Raw genomic sequence first — 13,491 nt, forward strand, 5'->3', positions numbered from 1 at the left:
CTTCAGCCCTTCCTCGGCGCACTCCCATCACCAAACCACCCCTGCAGCGGAGTGCACAACCTGCTCCTTCAATTTTGAAGCCTTCTGTCACCCCTTGCTGCGCCTGAGCTACGGACACGGGCAGAGTATGGACTGGGCCGCCAACTTGAAGAAAAAAGGGACGACGGTAACAAGTTACCCAGCTGATTTGCCGCCGACCAGCGCCGCGAAGAAGCATCCAGAGGCCTTTTTTTCCCGCTCTGCCTCCAAGTTGTATTTCCGTGCCAACCCGCACGTTCCTTGGGGAGTTGCCCTTGTTGCTCCCCCACGTAGTGTATTCGCGACAATAGAAACTCAGGGCTGCTCGCGCGCGTGCCCTGTAGTGTTGTCTGTGTCAACACGCACAATGGCAATCGTTACGTCAAATAACCTTGCTCTGAGCCACCCTTGGCTCCTGATATCCTCCCACCACGAAGTAAGGGCGGGGCACGGGTGAAGTGATGGCAAGCACGCCCCTCAGCGGCCCACCGCCAGCGCCTTGGACCGACACGGGACCGATTCACGCTTACGCCGATCCGACTGAAGGAGTTCTTAACCTTTCAACTGTACGAGGCCCCGCAACGACGCACAGACACAACCAGAAAGAAGGACAAGATAGGCAGGGCTACCAACCCGTCCAGAGAAAACCAGTAAGCGACTCTCCTCGTTGTTGCTTGTTCTCGGAAAAAAACTGCTCGACTGTAAGACTGGAAACTCGGCGACATCAAGATGACCGGAGACACAGCAGTAACATGTCGGTGGTCTGGGAGAGAGCTGGGAGGCTTGATCACGATGCGCCCGCTCCCGCCGTACCACACCCGGTGACACCCGTAGACCTCCCGCTCGATCGACGTCCTAGAGAACCCTTGAACACAGTGCCATGCGCCGCTCAGAGATGCCTATCCTTGGTCAATAGAAGAGCAACGGTCTGTACAGAAAATACGGAGTCGTTTGGTGGCATCGCAGAACAGAATTCCACAGCCACAGCCATACCGACAAAACCGACATGGCCCGCCGCGCGCGTCAGGGGGAACCAACGGAGCTTCGTCTTCCAGTGAGAGGTCATAGCGCTCCACTATCCGCGTGGTGGCACCTTTTGCACTGTACGTCCGGTGACGGTATGTTGTAGTCGTTTTTGTCTACCTTGCAACCCACTTCGTCCCTAATAGCTCCTTGCAGATTGAAAGTTTCTTGCTTTCCCCACTTTCTTTGACTGTGCGAATCCTCATCCACAAGCAGCAGCTGGAAAGCAGACCCGAGACTCTCAAAGCCCGTCACCGAAAAGCACGGTAGTAAGCAGCGTACGGACGCGGAAGGGAACGCCTCACCCTGGGCAAGCACATGGGACGACAATGCCCAGAAAAGGCTTCTACCCTGTATTGAGGACGATCCAGAACGAGCCAAACTATCAGTTGGCTTAGTCTCTTTCATCTGGGCATTGAAGCAGTGGTATACAGGAGCTTTCTGGCGAAACGCCTGCTCTGGGTGAACAAACGAAGGTTGGGCAAGACTCAGGCCACTCCTTGCCGCACTCTCGCCTTGAGCGCGAGAAGCCTCCAGGCCGCCAAGCTGTTGCTCCTGCTCAGGCTGAGAACAAGAAGTTTCAGAGCGCACGGCACCGGCGACGACATTCGGCGGACGCGAGCCTATCTGGGTTGTCTCTAACGCTAGAATCCGCGTGAACTCGTACTACTATATTCGCTATAACCGTTCTACGCTCGTTGCCAGCAGAGTCGGGCCATGACTAGAGGAATGTTTACACACGCACGGCAATTTAAGAGCCTCCTGATACACCTTGGAGTCTGCCGCGAACACGGTCCGGAAGTGGTGGCTTGGATCTGTCCCCAGCAGGTGTGTGCAACCCCCGGTCAGTCGGGCAGACCTGAGCATACATGTCCGCTCTGGCTCTTCAGCTGTTGCAGGTAGCCTGCCGCTTCCATCTGGGCAGACGACCAGTGCACAGGTCACAACAGCAAAGGTAATCGTTTGCACCACTCTTACCCGAGATGACTCCGAACGCGAACACGATGCGGAGACGGCACTGCCCGACTGCATGTATAGTGATTCGCAGTCTGGTCGACCCGTTCTCGCAACTAAACCGCTGTCCGTAATGATTTCGCTGCTACGGCGACACTCCACGGCGGCGGCTGACAGAGCCAGAGACGCCTGGGTGAAACAGTCACGGCTCTCTGTCCCAGTCTCCCCGTTCCCGGACTCCAGGTCGTCTGACGGACACACGCGCTGGACGTCTAAAGGAGGGTTTACCCGCTGTGCCTGGTTATGCAACGGGGGAAGAGGCTTATCTGGATGAGACCGCTGTTGGTCTAACCGAAGGTTGTCTCTTTCTTCACACAAATTCAAGTCTGAAGCCTCGCGGCGCTGGCCAGAGTCGCCGCGTGCGTAGACGGTGCTCCCCAGCCGCGTCCCTGTGTCTAGAGGCAACGTCAGGGCAGTCCCTCCTGGCTGACTCGGACACCACACAGGGACCTCTGTGCCCTTCAACGTCGTACACTGCTGAGAGGCTCTGCTACTGGACCCATTAGGGTTGTCGATGAGGCTTGGCAGACGCAATGCGGAATCCAGTGTTGCCCCCCCTGTAGCCGTTAGCTTCTCGGTCGCCGGACAGCCATGGGCACCGGACACGTACGCGAGTCCGTGCCGATCGGTTGGAGGTCTGTAACATATGGTGTCGGAGCCGGCAACACTCTCGCGGTGCTCTGCTGCTGCTGAAGAAAGACAGTAGCTTCCTCTTTGACTGTCAGACGACGAGCAGACATCAACCTGAGAAAACCGTTCGCCGTCACCACTGCCACCTCCGGTCGGGAACCTTCCCAGTACGTGGTCGTGCGGATATGGAATTTGCACCTCAGGAGAGTCGGGCGTCTCGAGCACATGCACCGGACCCCGTCCTCCAACTATGAGATCGGCTGTCCATTCTGGCGCGCCACGCTGCTCACTTTCACTCTGGATGGAGGAGGAATTTTTGGTAACCGCGTACTCCGAACTGTCATACGGTGTCCCACAGTGTAAGTCTGAAGCAGTTTGTAGCTCCTCTTTAACGTTCAGAGAAGGCACGTGCACGGACGGGACCGCGGCCGGCGGGCCGACAACTGGTTCAGTGAGAGACGCGCTTGCCGGAGTGGTCGGACTTGGCACCCCTGGCGTCTCTGAAGCCAGAAAGCGTGATATTCTGCTCGGTTGGTGCATCTGGAGCGCGTGCCGGTGTGATGCACACATAGGCCCTAAGGAGGTCTTGAACTCCATACTTCCAGCCTGCTCATCGCATGCCCTGGTGCAACCATGTCCGCCGCCCCCTTCAGCCCTATGTGGGGCATCTTGATCAGGCACGCGCACTGGGACTTCTTCAGTCGGCCTTCCTGGACCATCACCATCAGTCCGAGACACATCGAAACCAGGCCATTCACTCTTCGTCCACGGGTTGTGTGCTTCAGCTTCACGGACTCCACTCAAGCTTTCCGGAGCGACCGAGAGAGAAACCGAACACTTGAACGGCGACTGCTCCAGACTCCTCGTTCTCTGGAGAGCTGCGCAAGACGCAACGGGCGTCACTGAACGCGCTTCTGCATTTGCTGGGGTACCGACTTCTGCTGACGAGCTCCGCCGCAGCGGGACCTCCTCAGGGAAGAGACCCCTACCGCCATGCGTAGCGATCTCTGAATGGCGCGGACTACAAACTGGAGACTGGCCTGTCCAAGACGTCAGGCCAGCATTAGCTCGGATCTCATGTACGACGGCCGCAGCACGCGGCTCGAGATGACGCGCGCCCCTGGTCTGGACCAAGTCGCACTTAGCAGGCGAATCGGAACCGTGGCTGTCAAGACTTGCCGGCGACTGACTGATGTGAAGTGGTTGCTTGCGAAACAATTCTCTTCCGCAGTGTTGTCCTCTTGACGCTAGGCTATGGGACGTCTGGGAGCCTCGATCGTTGGTCGCCACCGTCGTTCCTCCGGTCGCCCGTTCGTGCGCCTCATTCGCCCAGTACGGATGGTCACGCCCAACTTCTCCGCATCGTCCGTTTGCATCCCCTCTAGTCATCCTATTCCAGTCCGGCTGAATGGCTTGCGACTCAGTGGAAGAGACACCGCGACAAGCGCCCTCATCCTTGATCCGCAGCAGCGACGCCGCGTCCGTTAACTCGTCACCCGGATGCCCCGACGCCCGACTGCCTTCATCCCGCACACCACGGGGGCACTCCTGCAACAGATGGTGCGGTCCAGAGGCTTTTGCCGGCCGGACGTGTGCGCCTGTTTCATTCTGCGCCTGCGAGGTTGGACTCAGCTGTAGCAAATCTCCCAGATCCGCGCAACTTCGCTGCGTCTCGCAACCCCGGAGTAGCCGACGGCTGACCTCCCCCGTCGCCTCCCTAGCGTTACCAGAAGAATCCACATTACCCTCTAGGCACAGCTGTGCTGACGGCTGACTGCCGCGGCATCGCAGGCCATTGGTGACGATTGCAGGTGAACTATCGGCCCTTCCACGGCCAGAACACAACAGCTGACTATGGTTTCGCACTGTGGAGGGGCTTTCGGGGCTCTTGTCACCTCTCGGAAACATGGCTTCTGCATTTGCCTGTGGGCATGCACTTACCGGCTCTGCCGTCGTGGTGGCCAAAATAGCTGCACCGTACCGCTGGTGCGTCTCGCCTTGGTTCTCTAGACAGAGGACATTAGGAGCTGGTCCTGGTATGCAGCCGCGCCCTGACAGCTGGGGAACTCTAAGAACAGGAGACATCTCTCTTGTTTCTCCGCTGACTCCTGCATCCTGGCTGCAGCGCTGATGACACGCCTGATGAAGAGAGTGTCCAACCGCACTGTTGTCTTCCCGAAGCCCGTGAGTCACCTGCGAACAGGGGTGCGTACACGGCATCGCGTCCCTTGGTCCTGCTTGCGTGAGGGCCCTCTTCTGTGTGGAAAAGCTGCACTGGTGTGGCGCAGATGGACTCCCGAGGTCTTCTGGACTGTCCGTCCTGGGAACAGTCGAGAATGAAGCAGCCTGGGACTCGGAAAAAACCCTTCCCACCTCCCCACTTCTCTTGGTGTCTTCGTATTCTTCACCGGATACTCGTCCCCTCTTCGGATCTGGCTCGCTGCTCCCTGTGCCCGGGGCCCGACCGCCACCCTCTCCCCTACGTGCGTCCCCTGTCGCGCCGAAGAGCCATTCCCGCTCCCTCTTGATCCGTGGGGTTCGTTCACCAGAGCAGTCAAGAATCTGGCTACGCGACACAGGATCTCTTGGGCAGACCTGTGATGGGAACCTCTTCACTTCAGTCTCCGATGCGCTGACTTCAAAATCCGGTGGGCCGGGATGGTGTGAGATGGGCCTCTCAGAGCTGCCGTCGGGGTGCTCCCTTTTGCAGCAATCCGCGCCCCCGTTGCTGCCTGCCCACATGTGTCCAGCTGCAGTTGCAACATCATGGAATTCCCCGACAGGGGGCAAAGCAAGTCCGGCGTCTGCCCCTTCAACAGGGCGGGCACCGCCGGATAGTGATGCGCTTCTTGAAGGAGATGCCGGCAAACTTTTATCGAAGTCGCCGGATGGCTGCCTGTCGGGTGTCAGACTCGCTCCGTGCGTGACAACGGTCTGACACACTGCTTTCTCGGCCTGAAGCAAATTCTCATCCCTTTCACCATCCGCTCCTTCATGCACGACGCGAGCGCCCGAAACCCGCCTAAGCGGTGAACCCCCTCCAGCTTCAGGGGTGCTGCTGCTCTGAGACGAGCACACGGCTGGCGCGTCCCGCTTCGACCGACCACTCATTCTGACGTTCCTGAGCGAGATGAACCTGTTCTTCACAGCATTTTCCGTGCGCCCAGGCAGTTGCTTAGCGATAGTCGCCCAGCGGTTCCCCTGCGGCGAAAGGACAAAACCCCGTGTATAACAGATACAGTGTACCGTTTCAATTGACGTATGATGCTTTCTTCCGAGCTTGCGTGACGCCTTGCCAGTTTCGTTATGATGATCCAATGCGTCATCAGCAGGACCCCCCGGATCGGCAGCAGACAACGCTGTACGGCCCAATGCAAGCTCACCAAATAATCGGACTTACAATTCTCCCCTGAAGTTCCAGGATCAACGAATCCTCGTCGGGCGACCAGTCACCGCGCTTGACATTGGGGTTTACATGATTACACCATCGTTCTCGACACTGCTTCCCTGCATGCATTCCGACCCCGCCAACATTTTCAAGTTCGTGTCACGGAGGCAGCAATAGCTGTCAGTTTCCTTAATTATGAAAGGTCACGATCCTATGTAATAATACCTGTGAAAGCGCTGTGATATAGTCTGCTGTATGTGCCATACCCACGGTACTTCGCAGCCGTGTAGCGCTTCTTGCTGTTGGATGAACGAGATCAGCCGGCACATGAACATGCACCTCACGCGTCTGTTCGATTTAGTGCAGTCTCTCATCCCTAACACAAACTAAAGAAGGCCCGAGGAAAGATCGAATACAAAACAGCCGACTAAGGCGGGATCCGTCGAATTTTCATCTCCTATGTTACAGCCGCAGCCGTGTTGATAACCAGTCTGATGCGGCCTCACGTTCTCGTCACTCAGTCCCTTTCGGATCTTGCAACCTCTTCCATCTGGCAGTCTCATTGGGGGGAATGAGCTCACCTGTCCTCACAACCCCGAACAGCCTGCTGAGTTCCGCCGAGATGGACGCCCACCTGAAGCCTTGCTTGTTAACTAACTCCGCAAGCTTCTCGTCTTCGCCAGCTGACCAAACCGGCCCTACGCTTTTCTGATACTGCGTGTGAGGCCGCTTCCGCTTTGCGCTGTGTCTCTGCTCTTGCCTCCCGGGAGACGTTATCCACTGTTCTTGATGAAGCTCCTTTTCCTGCGTATCACCAGCGTCGTAACACTGCCACCAGCTCCCATCTGAAGACCCTTCTGTAGACGTCTTCTGGGAATACTTGGTCGGACAATCCTGATCTCTACGCTGGTTATATTGACACAAAAGCTCCGACCTTTCCCCTCCGTAATCCCGAAAGGAGACACCTGCTCCCGAAGAATTCATCTCTCCCCCATCACGCCCGTCTACGCTGGGCACGCCGCTGCCATTCACTTCTTCGGATGCTGATGTACTCTGGTGGGACGATCGACGCATCAGGTTGCCACCGCCCGCTGCTGTAGTTCTGGCTGGGAAAAGACACCCGCCCGGATTTTCGAGTCCATTCGAAAATGCTATCTCCGACCTCCCCGCTTGGCTTGTCGAAGTCAGTGTGTTTAGCGATTCTGCCGAATGGATGCCGTCCATGCGTTCCTCTCCTTCTTGGGGTTGCTCGTCTCCATTGAAACCGACTTCCGGCCGTACGAACGACGGTGACGGAGTCGCAAAATAAGGCGTCACTTGGTACGCTCTTTCAGACACTTGGGAAGACTGAAGTGGTGCCTCTTCATCAGGAAACAACAAGACGTACCGCAGCTGACCGCCAGGGCCTGACTCGGCGTTGTAGCCTTCACCCTCAGCTCCAAAGGCACATCTTTGGGGCACACATATATTAGAGGACGGACGAACAGACGAAACGACGTGGCCTGCGCTCGATACAACGGGTGCCGCTCGGCATCGTGTAATCGCGTCTGGTCTCCAACTATGGTCCTCTCCCTGTGCGTTCTCTTCATACTCGTTTCGTGTAGTCTGCCTGCTTGGAACTGAATTACCAGCCGGCGTCACGTTATCCGCGTCGAAGCGCTCCTGGCCTTCGTCTTCTCTACCGCAGGACGCTGTAGATGGCTTGCCGTGGTTAGGCTGTCCGTAAGTATCATTCCGGCCATAGTCGACCCCTCGTGGGCTTATGCATGCATCCGTTGATCCGTAAGCTATCGAAGGCGACTGAACTCCGGGGCTTTCCCCTTCAGTGCGCAGGACACGCGTGTCTTGGCGATATACTCTACGACCTTCTTCTACAGGCACCTGAAGTGCGGCTGGGAAACACCGCGAGCTTGACTGATGCCGATCTTCAGAGGTGAACGCACAGCCTCCGCCACTCTGCGAAACGGACAAACAGAAACAAACAGAAACCTCCTTCTGCGCTGCGACGGACGGAGTGGTGGGACCACAAAGTGCTGAACAGGGCACACAGAAAGAAGTTACCACTGGCGGCACCCGGGAGGACACTCTACCTCAATGGCTTGACTACGTTTGGTTCCACGGAGAAGGGAACGCTGGATTGCAGAGAACAACAGCAACGAGAAGTGGACACCTGCATGCCCCTCCCGGCCTTTCCTGTGTGGCTACAACAAGATTGAACAGCCTTCTAACAGCACTCCGTAGAGCCTGGCCGCCTACCATTCGGCTCCAATTCTTGTGCTGCCCCGCTGCGCTATTTGTGCCTCGGACGAGCCGCAATAAGCACACGTGATATCCGTTTGATGTATCTCCCTAGATTGGGCCAGTATGGAGACCGCACCACACAACACACTTGGTACTACATTACAGCCACGTGGACTAAGTGTTTTATTACCTGAGGTAGTCCCAGGGATCCAACAGCTGCACTGGAGACACTGACTACAGAACTGAATGGAGACTGTTGATCGCTGTCTTGTGACAGAGGAGTGCTGAAGAATCGGCCCCCGCTATCGTCAAAGGAATGCTCCCGAACGGCGGAGGGCACCTGCCTGCCTCCATTCCACCACCTGCGTTCAGGTTCTGCGGTTGCAGACAAAGGTCCCGTCACGGAAGCCCCCACAGCATAAGGGAATGAAGAAACGGGTGATTCTGTACAGACGCCTGTACACAGACCCAAAGCACATTCCACAGTCGACCGGCTACGGCGTTTGCACCCTGGAGACAAATAAGTAAGTCCGGCTACCGAGGGCACGGAAAAACGAGCCTCCAGGGGAAAGCAACCAGACTTTCCTTCAGACAGCAGCGTTGGCTGATGCTGACAGCACCCGCCGTCCCACGATCTACCCAGAATTGTGTCGTGGCACGTAATCTGCTGGCAGGGATCAACGTCCAGCGGGAACTGGTGCTCGTACACTCTGCTTGCGTTCACTGCGCACACTCAGACTCGAGCCGCAAACGGACGTGATTAAGGCATCCGAAGCTAATCGGAGGCCAGAGCCGCCCGCCACATTTCACGCTATGCCGGGGTCGTGACGCACAGATCAGCCCCCCGTATCACTTGACGCTCCGCCTCATGCCGACTGCATACACCAGCCTTACCCCGGGGCCGAGACAACGGAAGCGCCGGTTCGGGGCACACTAGCACTGGCTCCTGCGACCGTTGTTGCTTTAGACAGCTCGTTTCACGTTGGACTGCAGAACCGCTTGTTGCTGCGTCGAAATTGTCGCTTGTATAGTGTTCAAGTCCAACAGGTGAGCGCAGCACCGCGGCTTGGGCAACCGATGACGTATTCAGTGCGCTTTCGGAAGTGAACCCAGAGAACTGACCACTTCGCGCAGTATCAACCTGCTCGCTTTTGCCCTCCGAACTCAGAGAGCATAGGCCTGCTGGTGTTTCGATCGGATTGAAGTGGCACCCAACAGAATACGATGGATGGTTCTCGGGGCTTGACTGACCACAACTTGCAGACACAGGCCGTGCCTGAGCACGCCATTCTCCACCCCTTCTACCTCCGACCTCGCCGTAGCCACGCTTCTCGGACGGGTCACCGACGTCCCGCTGCTCTATTGTCGGGCTTCTCCAGGCAGGCCCGCCTTCGCTATCCTCGGGGTCTGTTTGTATGTCTGCGTTGCTCTGACAGTATGAATCGTCCCTTGTTGTCTCGTGCATGCATTCCTGTTTTACGCGGCACACAGACGTCTCATCGCCGTCACTTCGCATTCCTTTCCCTATTGGCCTACAGCTGCTGCTTTGTTCCTGGCATAGTTCATCTTCGCGGCCGCTAATAAAAAAAAGGCTTCCAGCGGTGTTGCTCCTCGTGGAAAGGGCGTCCTCCACCGAGCTCTCACTATCTCCACAGCAAACTAACTGCCCCCGCTGAGTCTCAGGTGACGTCTGGCGATCTTGCCTGGCGACACTGTCCTCTCCGATCCTTGTAGAGACGCCATCTCCTCCTTCGAGACAGACGGGGGGGCCCTCATTCCTACACGTGCTCCACCGAATCTCGGAACTTTCCGAGCAGCCAACGACACTTAGATTCGACTGCAGACAAGGCTGCCACAGAAGATCAGGAGCCTCCTGCTCCATCAGGACATAGAGCGCTCAGCCGCAGTGGCGGTGAGCGCACCTCCACCGAATAGCCCGTTGCCCAGTAGTTCTTTGCAAAGACTTCAGAGAGAAATAGCACAGCCAATACCAACCAATGACGAAAACACTTTACAGGCTTCATTCTCACAGCAACAGACTATCCAAAGTGCTGCATGACCATGAGGTCGAGAATGATAGCAACGCATAAAATGATGGTGCGTGAACCAAATTGTACGTAGTACGTCAGCGCCAGAACGTAGGAGAGATTACAAGTCTGACTGACACATCGTTCTTGGTACACAGTCGGTGGTACATGTCGAGGAAAATGAAGCTCCGTGTCCCAGCCCAGCGGCTGGCGTTAAAAAACTGCGCGAGCTCTCGGAGAACACTAGGACACGATGTAACTACGGTAATCACATTGGTGTAGAATGGGTCGAACACCTACTACATGAGACGCGTGGCACACACGCCAAGCTCTCCACGCTGCTTCTACCCTAGTGAGTCGCCCTACATGCGTGAACACATAGGACCATTAGGTCTGATCGCTTCCATATCTCCTGATATTATCGTTTTCAGCCACTAACAAATCACCTGCCTGGCCACCACAGAGCCGCGAGGGTGACCAGCTGCGTGCAGGAGAAAGCGCTACAGCTGGCTCGCGTGAGATGCTAACAGTTCGTCAGTGCCCACAAGTGCATATGGATGTCCACCCGCGACCCTAAGTATACTCTCCAGCGAGGTCGCAACCCCCAGGAGGCACCACAAGCACCGCATCTCACAAGGCACGCGACTATAGTGTCGCTCACAGTGGCGGGGTCCCTGCTGGTCTTGCCAGCCTACCAGCACAGTGAAAAACGTGAAGTGCACATTGGTACACAGACGGGATCTTTTGCAGTGACGCAGCCCAGGACCACCAAGGAAAGAAGAGGTAGGCACGCCCTAAGTCGGAATCCCATGCACGTCGGAAGAGAACACATTTGCGAGCAGGGTTGAGTCGGCTCTCATGCGGAATCGTTGCATAGCGGCTAAGAAGAGAGGTGTATCACAACCTGTCCAAGCAAAAACGGTTGACTAGGAGGTCTACGTTTACAGCAGATGCGCACCGTCTGCTGTGCTGCAACACAGAGAAAGGACCTGAAAAGAGCGAGCGCGCAGCATGAATGCTACCAGTTCCCTCTTGAGCGACGCTTGCGATGAGTGGACGTCAAAAAAAATTCAGGTTACTGCCCGGGGAGTCAGAGAAGTTAGGCACATAGCGCACCCGGAGCAACCCTTAGAGCCCGCCCGCATCGCAACCCGTGCCTCGCGAATGCCGTGAATCACCGAGCACTTCTACTGATTGACCCGCCCGCGACTACAAGCCACGAGACCCCTGCTTGAGCCAAGCAGGGTTCGCCGCTTGCGCTCCTGAGTGGGAAAGCTTGTAGATCATGAGAGGCGGTTGCACCGCTAGTGAGCTATGGAACTCAGCTACACATAGCCTGCAGCTTTCTCTGGGCTAACACACCCCAACCTGCAACGGGGGTGAAGAGATGCAGCGATTCCGTTGCAGAGTTTCCACATTTGACAAACAGTATGACATTTCTTCGCTCCCAGAGCTCTAAAGTCAGTAATTCGTCCTTCTATGACCCACAAACGTAGAAACCAGTATCTCGTTCTTCCATGTCTTACGAGCGTCGAGACTTCGGGTCCCTCGGACTGCCGGCGTGAAAAAGACGTCTTTGGACGGCGGAAAGCGTCCGCCTGTACCAAACCGGAAATTCACGAGACACCGTGCCGGTGAGGCGACATCACTGCCTCTGTTCGGGTGAAATGATACACACTGCAGCGAGACACAAGGGTACGCCGCGTGAAAGTGCCAGCTGCGGGTAAGAGACGGCAGTCTCTCCGGACGTCTGTGTGGCAAGCCCTTGCAAGAGACGAGCAAGAAGAGCTCGTTATTAACCCTCATTCCAAACGTCAGCAAATGGGGTAATGGCCAGACACTCTAGAAACGCCCATAGAAATGGCGGCGCTCTTTGAGGGATCTCAAAATGAACTACAGCCACCAGCACCCCGCAGCATCCCAAGGCTTGCTACCATGCTTCCGCGACTCCGGCTGGCTGGAGGTGTAACACCCTGTGGCTGCGTTTGCAGCGCGATGCGGTTGTACTTGAGTTCCAGGCGCGTGGCTGTCTCCGTTGCTTTACGCATAGTACCACCATCTGCCCACAGGATGAGAGAAAGTGGTGGGTCCCGGATCGACACCTTCTGCGAGGCTACCACGGAGTCCCGCAAATCGGCCACGGCTCCGTTTCAGTTCGGCTGTCGGGGTAGAATTTGCGCCTTCTAGATGCTACACCGGGTGTCGAACTTGAGCATTTTCAGCTGTTAGTCAACATAGCAGTCATGAGAGACTAAGAGTAGGCTGGTAGTGCCTTTCCACAGCGTACCTGTTTGACATGGATAGCCGGAGAGTCCAGCTTCAGGTCGTAAGCTTCAGGGGGTAAACTTTTGTACGCCCGACCGATCGCTCCGTCTAGCAGAAGGAACCAGGCCCAAGAAAGTCAAGCGGCGTGGCGAGAACATACGTGGTGCCCGCCCCAATGGGTCATGTGTGTCTCACCGGCCTGTGGAAGGCATCCGTACGAGAACACACCGTTTCATGGTTGTGTTGCTGCTTCCGTTCATCATCAACAGAACGCGCCCGTCATCAATCCTTTACACCGACATTACTCAAAGGAGGCAGCCCATGAGCCGACTGGGCCAAGCTCATGGGCTGCTCGTGGGTGAGGCACGCTTCCGTTCTGCCCGCGTTGTGTCTCTCAAGTACGACGGCTCTCAACGCTGTCAACCCCGCTCCAGCACAGGTTGCCCAAAGGGCCGTTCCTGGAACGGACCTGTCGTAGCTCTCGGTCAACTTACCTATGAGGCTTCTATCACGAAGCAGCAAGGCAGCTCCACGCAACCTTTTTATGACGGAATCCTTTGCTTACAACATATCTCCGCGCGCAGTACGCTTGACCTACCAAGGTAATCGACCTCCCGCGGCGGTTTTGTTCTTAAGGAGTCTCGGACTAGATACACCAGCGATCTAGTCGGACAGGACGGCGTGCGTTTCGCCAAGAAATCGTGTCCTTGTAGCCGCTCGTGTAAAGCGTCGGATCAACATCTCAACGGGCTCTTTTTCAAAATTCCATTCCGGTTTCGGAGTGAGCTGTGCTACCCTGATTGGCGTAGTGGCTTACCTCCATTGAAAAAATAATAGCGCCGTGGATTCGGAAGCGAGAAATGGTCTTTGTTCCGAGCGAGAGCA

At 56.4% G+C, this 13,491-nt stretch overlaps 1 protein-coding gene across 1 annotated transcript; it reads right to left on the bottom strand.

The window, feature by feature from the left end:
- CSUI_003377 (uncharacterized protein) lies at positions 1-12,220 on the bottom strand. Its single transcript, XM_068063575.1, has 5 exons — positions 9,209-12,220; positions 8,505-8,770; positions 6,655-8,029; positions 2,020-5,886; positions 1-1,605 (listed from the first exon to the last, which is right to left on the bottom strand). Exons 4-5 carry the CDS (start codon positions 5,794-5,796, stop codon positions 1,081-1,083), a joined length of 4,302 nt encoding a protein of 1,433 aa, XP_067924449.1. The 5' UTR covers positions 5,797-5,886; positions 6,655-8,029; positions 8,505-8,770; positions 9,209-12,220; the 3' UTR covers positions 1-1,080.
- Between the last annotated feature and the right edge of the window lie 1,271 nt (positions 12,221-13,491).

Source organism: Cystoisospora suis, assembly GCF_002600585.1.
Source record: "Cystoisospora suis strain Wien I chromosome Unknown contig_1491, whole genome shotgun sequence".
NCBI lineage: Eukaryota > Apicomplexa > Conoidasida > Eucoccidiorida > Sarcocystidae > Cystoisospora > Cystoisospora suis.

What these genes read in the sequence shown, in the direction of transcription:
- CSUI_003377 (XM_068063575.1), bottom strand. Translation starts at nt 5,796, where the DNA reads ATGAGTGGTCGGTCGAAGCGGGACGCGCCAGCCGTGTGCTCGTCTCAG. An exon ending in CGCGTTCGGAGTCATCTCGG is followed by an intron (nt 1,606 to 2,019) that starts GTAAGAGTGGTG and finishes TCTTGTTCTCAG; the next exon opens with CCTGAGCAGGAGCAACAGCT.